The 6320-nt window shown below is 35.5% G+C and overlaps 1 protein-coding gene across 1 annotated transcript in view; it reads right to left on the minus strand.

Annotated features, from left to right (window-relative positions):
* Positions 1–5895, minus strand: part of LOC149926294 (ATP-binding cassette sub-family C member 1-like) — a 23771-nt gene extending 17876 nt beyond the window's left edge. The window contains exons 1-2 of the mRNA XM_090159296.1: positions 5820–5895; positions 4597–4772 (exon numbers count right to left, since the gene is read on the minus strand). Of these exons, the coding sequence (XP_090015422.1) occupies positions 4597–4617 (21 nt within the window). The 5' untranslated portion in view covers positions 4618–4772; positions 5820–5895. The remainder of the gene's footprint in view (positions 1–4596; positions 4773–5819) is intronic.
* Positions 5896–6320: the final 425 nt, after the last annotated feature.

Raw genomic sequence — 6320 nt, forward strand, 5'->3', positions numbered from 1 at the left:
CCGATATCAGGGATATAACGACGAAGCCAAAACCTAGAAAAGAAACCGATTCAGTAAAGGGCAAGCGCTTAAGAGCTAGTTAACCGACTGATTAGTTTAGGCGATAGAGTTCCCGGGTCAGACATCACTACGCTTGTAAGCTTCAGCGCTGGGGCTATAAATAGGAAACGAACGCCTACCTCTATCGGGTGAAAAGAGTTCGACTCTCGGTTTACGCCTACGGGGTCCTTAAAAACACCATCTCGCGAGTGAGGAAAAAAATTACATTTTAAACGAAACCTCTAGCTAGAAAAGCCTCGGTTGTTCGAACACCGCTTGAATTACAACCTCTGACCTTATCGAAGGGGTTATCAAGAGAAGCAAGAGAATCGGCGCGAAAAAAAGAAAAAAGAACAGCTGCTATGGGAAGAGTTTATAACCCCGAGACGAGCTTGAAAAAAATTATTACGATCCCAAACACTCAGTCAGTTTCGACGGATTGGAAAAACTATCAGGCGGGAAAAAAAAAGTATTTCGCGGGAAACGGTAGAAAAATGGTTAACGAAGTAAGAATCTTACACGTTGCATAAGACCGCCTATCGGAATTTAAAAAGAAACAAGGTTTTCGTGACAAATATAGGCGATCAGTTTCAAATGGAATTGGCCAATATAAGAGACATTGCCGAACACAATTCGAATATAATTACCTACTCGTATGTATCGATACATTCTCAAGACGCGCCTGGGCTGTCCCCATAAAAAGTAAAAAACACGAGGAAGTAATCACGGCGATCGAGAAAATATTCGGTGATCTCACCCCTCTTAAAGTTAAATTCTTTACTAGCGAAAACAATACTATTAAAGCGTGCATGGTCGAGAGACTGAATCGTATGCCAAAAACGAAAATTTACAAATAATTTACGGCTAATGACACCTATAGATACTCGGACGTAAAACCAAATAATATCCTAAAAGTATTTAAAACCATATATAAGGAAATCCCCGCGAAAAGCCGGCGTCTGCCTAAACTTAAAGTCGGGGAGTTTTTCCGTATCAGTAAATACAAATGGATCTTCGATAAAGCCAACCCCGGTAATTTGTCTAAAGAAGTCTTTAAAATCACCCGTCTCGCGAATTCACAGTGTTTCAAAATCGACTTTTTAGAGACAAAATTAAATATCAACTCAATATTATAAATGTATATATATTATAAATTGTGGTTTTAAGTTGTATCCGAAAATATAAATTATATTTCGCTACCTGCCACCAGAGGGCCAAACGTTCCCTACATGGAATTCCACTGAATTTCTTTGTGAAAAGCGTGTATAGAATTATATTAACCATAAATTTAAAGTTTGGTGAAATTCGGTTCAACATATCTTCTGTAAAATGCCATCAAAGGGCCAATTTTGACCAAAATACGGCTTTTTCTAAAGGCTTTTTATCCAAAAGTTGCAAGTTGTTGCAAAATATTTAATCACCTACTTGTAGAACCGTTCCTGTAGGTTAACGTACTAAAACCCGAGCACCAATCACCTCCAAGTTTTTAAGATTTATCAAGTTTTATCACGTTTAAAAATAGACCCCCTCTTTTTCTAGGAAGTCGTTCCCCCTCAGTGAGAGAGGTGATATACAGCGTTTTACTCAGCTTCCATTAAAAGAAGCATTGTGAGAAAAATAAAATCCCTAGTTTCAGAGGGTTTCCCTGTAAGTTCTTAAACGTTAAGGAGCTAGCGAAAGCGGGTTTCTTTTACCCTGGGCACAGTAATAACGTTATGTGCTTTTCCTGCTTGGGGGTCGTCAAGGGTTGGATGACTAACGACGTCCCTTAACTGAAACATATAGAACAGTATCGCTTAAGCAAATTCGTTAATGACGAGAATACCACGAATGTTCCTGTCCTAGAACGGGCTTAAGACGATAAAAGGGTTGAAAGAGATAGAGCTCAATCTTATGCACCGCGAGCTCGCTAGAATTCGCTCGTTTAAGAAAGGGTTCCCGGTTAATATCGTAGGTGGTAGAGCCTTAGCTCGGGCGGGGTTTTATTATACAAATTACAAAGATCCGGTTTAATGTTTCGCTTGCGAGGGGGAACTTATGGCTTAGGAAAATGATGACAGCCCTTTCGGCGAATATAGAAAATATTTCCCACATTGTAAATTTCTATTAGACGAGGAATGTGGTAACATAAGTCATTTTTTAGCTGATGAGGATATTGTAGAAACTAATCAGTCACCTTATTCCTCGACTGCCGAGAAAGCAGTAATATACTGTTTTATAAAAGAGGTGGTTGACACTATAGAGGGGGTAAAAAGAAACGACAAGAGTCTAGAAATTTTTGTACCATTGGATAATAGATTTTGTGACCCTCTCTTTTCAACTTTCTTATGGTGTGAAAAATTCCTTTATTCATGGGTGATGGTGGTGGTTCTCTCTCTCTCTCTCGCCCTCCCTCCAGGGTTAGGTATTTTCCAGGGATTTAAGTTCGAGAGAAATCATTTGATCGGTATTTTACGAAGGTGTCGGACAAAGTTTGTTAGCTTCCTCTTAATAAAAAAATTTAATTCTCTGGTGAAGCGAGTCGCTAGTTTCAAAACATTCCTGGTAGAATATATGGACTGCATCGAGCTAGCCCAGGCGGGGTTCTTTTTTATCGGTCATAAGGCACTTACCATGTGTTTTTGGTGCGACGGTTTGGGTGATGGGGTCTTACCTTTTCCATTCGCACATCTCATTTCCTCACTGCGACTACGCAAAACTGGAGTGCGCCAAGCTGCAGGAAACGTACCACGCCTAGCTCGGTCATATGCGTTTCTCAGCAGAGAGGTTGAAGTCCTTCGCCGTCGGTTTCCCGTTAATGAAGCCTACCCCCGAGAATCTCACAAACGCAGGTTTTTTATACAAACTTTGCGGACTGCGTAAAATGTTTTTATTGCGGTGGAGAGATCCAGGACTGGGGGTTGAAGATCACCCATTTCGGGAACACGGGAGACTATTACTGTGGCAACATCTTCAAAAAAATTGTTTCCCCAGGACGGTATCAAAGTCGTCAAATTCGATGCCGTTCCTGTAACTTTTTCCAATTAATCAATTTCATTTTAAAAGAAAAATCTTAATAATTGGTAGTATTTTAAACCCTATACTAATAAACCGTGTAAAAAATGTAATAAAAATGATTTAGTAGAATACTGGTATCGCTATTTTATCAGTACTCATACACACACATTAGGTATCCGTAAAAAGGAGAAAGGTAAGTTAAGGTATCCATAAAAGGAGAGTGGTAAGGGAGGCTCTGTAAAACGTCGAATACGGATAAATTTTTTCGGTGTAAAAATAGGCAAGATTTAAAATAGCGGTCTATGAAATAGGCGATCCATAAATTGAGCGCTACATAGTTTTGGATCTCTAAACATGGCGATTATGGATAAGTACTCATAAATCTGCTTATCCATACTAGAGGTTTATATTCTGCTTATCTCTCGCAAGGTTATAATACCTCACGGTTATTTTAAAACCCCTTCTAGGTGACATAGTACGCTCGGAGAAGTAAAAATGTAATAAGACAAGTATTTTTTACCAATTACTAAAAGTACGTCACCTCTTAGAGTGCTTTGTTGACATCTTTAAAACGTCATTTATTTGTTTGGTCATTAATGCCCTAGAATGCTAATATACATCTGTTGCCTGAAATATTTGACATTTAATTTTTCTAAAGACAGCGTCATAAAACAAAGTTACAATTAATGAAATCATTTTGTACGTATTTATTTCCTGTTTTTAACAAGGTTTATTCATCAAGCTATTCTCGCTGACAATTAAGGACGCAGAATAAATTGTAGACGGGAGAGCGACTATAATATATTTAGCCTATTTGCCACAGTTTTCGACTGGATAACCTTTTCAGACTTAACTTACGACTTTCACTAAGGAGGTTGCTATGTTTTTCAAAAAAGTCTACAATTGTACTCACTACTCGAGCTAGAACCACATTTTGAAAAGTGTAATTCTTGAATGTGATTCTATATTTTGTTACATTATTGTTAGTTCAGTTTCTGTATATTTTGTTGAAGATGAATTTAACTAAGTTTTGTCTTTGACAAATGGTAACTGTTTGATAATCATATCTCTAAGGTTTATTTACCTTAAACAAAATCAGTTATACATTTTGGGATCTTCAGTTATTAGGAAGCTAAGCTAAATTTACAAAAAAATTCTCAAAATATCCTAATAAAGTAAACGTTACGTTAGAAAATCATAAGTAAGAAAGCTGTGGGTTTAAATAATTCGGTCATTAAGATAAATCAGCTCCAGCCGATAGATATTATATGACGATCTAAGATTATATGTGATGAGTGTTGTCTGCTATGTTAACAGTAAAAAACAAGAAATTATTTTTAGCATATACCGATACTCCTATGGGAACTTCAATGGTTTATTGACTTTCAGTTTTTAAATTGATAGATTCGTCAATTTCGGCATCACGTTTTCAAAAGAACTGAACCGATCATGTAGATGATGGTATTTTGTTTTACTACGAAATAAACATCAGCAACAACATTCAGCGAAATGAATGCATTTTATATAATATGTCGATAAATGAGCTACCTGAACATGTACCTCTCCCGACACTTTCACCATATCTCCAAGAATAGTTGATAACAGGGAAGATTTTCCTGAGCCAACGCTTCCAATAACAGCTGCAAACACCCCTTTTGAAATATTTATATCTATGTTTTTAAGAATGGGATCGAGTTTAGTTTCCCAACTGAACGAACCTCCAATTATTTCAACTGCTGAAAAAGAAATACACAATACCAAATTAAACGTTATTAAAGAAACATTATTTTACAAAACCGCCAACTTGAAACGAAAAAATAATGCCTGTGGCCTAATTCTATCAAAACAATTCTAAGTCATCTACAATATTTAAAAATAATTATGATATATCTATTTAAAAGGCAAATAATAATATTGACGCAATATCGATACAATTGTGTGGGATACAATTAAAGTGTTAATGAGGAAAATTTAACACCTCGGACAAAAATTACATCACATTTTTATGATAATCTGGTAATAAGCTAAGACCAGCTCGTTCGGACCAATTCAATTATCAACTTCTTTGTTTCTACTCGGTCTGTATCTGCTATACAGATATTTCAGTTGCAATTGTTTCACCGGTAGAAAGTAATTTAAGCATTAAATTGGTTTCAATTCACTTTTGTAAGATAAATTGACGACAGCTAAAAGGAATTTAAGAAATAAATTTATAACATTAATAATCAGTTAACCTAATACGCAACAAATCACCATAGGCCTAAATCAACTTGCGATTGGTAAAGCCAATAACGGGTGGCCGGGTTAGAATGCGTAGGGGGTAGTGGCAAGCCGTTTATGCCACGTGAGTCAACAGTTCCCTACATTTACTTTAACCATTAGCAGCAAATTCTTGGGCTCTCAAACACAACTCATTATTTTATACAAATAATTTTTGCTAAAATGATGATGACTTTTCAGTTTAAGGGTTGGTTTTAGGTTTTGGAGGCTGTTTTTGGGGGTCCATAATTCTGAAACCAAGCACTTAAGGATTATTTTAAATTGACATTATTTACTCATTAGGACCCTTAGAAAACACTCGTTAATTTTTATCCAACTTATCCTTTACACCTTGTAAAAAGTCTTTTTTAAAGTTAAAAATAAATGCCCATAAAGGAAAGTTAAAATCTGGTGTAAATATATTTCACAAAGTTTGATTTTTAAGTATTGTGTGAGTTTCCAAAATTTTTAAAATATCAAAACCAAAATTGACCTTATACGCTTAAATCATTAAGTTTCCTTACCTGATTTCGAATTAACATTTTCGAGTGTTATATATGAACGTCTTTCTTCAGCATTTAAAATCGTATTAATTCTATCGAAAGAAACTCGACTCTGTTAAAATATCAAAAATCATTATTTTGTTACTTTAAGATACAAAGTTTTTTATCTATACCAAAAATGCGGCATTAAACATATCAGGTATGTATCGAAGAGTAGTATTGAAAGCCGCAAATATTTGCAAAGATACGAAAATAGTTGCTGGAGTTAAATCTGTTGAATCGTTCAGTAACAAATAAATGGTGAAAGATACGAAAGGAGTCTAAAATAAAAAATAAATAACAAGAAATTTAATTAATTAAACCTTGGTCACACTGTTACTTGAAACAAGTTGTAATGATAAGTTTATCTCTTTTAACTGGACAAAACTGGAATTGAAACCTTCTTAAAAGGTATATAACCGGCAAAGCAATCTTTATGTAAGACACTTTTACTTTAAAAATTTATCTGTGCAATGGTGCCAA

This window comes from Leiobunum rupestre, chromosome 9 (assembly GCF_980474605.1).
Source record: "Leiobunum rupestre chromosome 9, qqLeiRupe1.1.hap1, whole genome shotgun sequence".
NCBI classification, from domain to species: domain Eukaryota; kingdom Metazoa; phylum Arthropoda; class Arachnida; order Opiliones; family Sclerosomatidae; genus Leiobunum; species Leiobunum rupestre.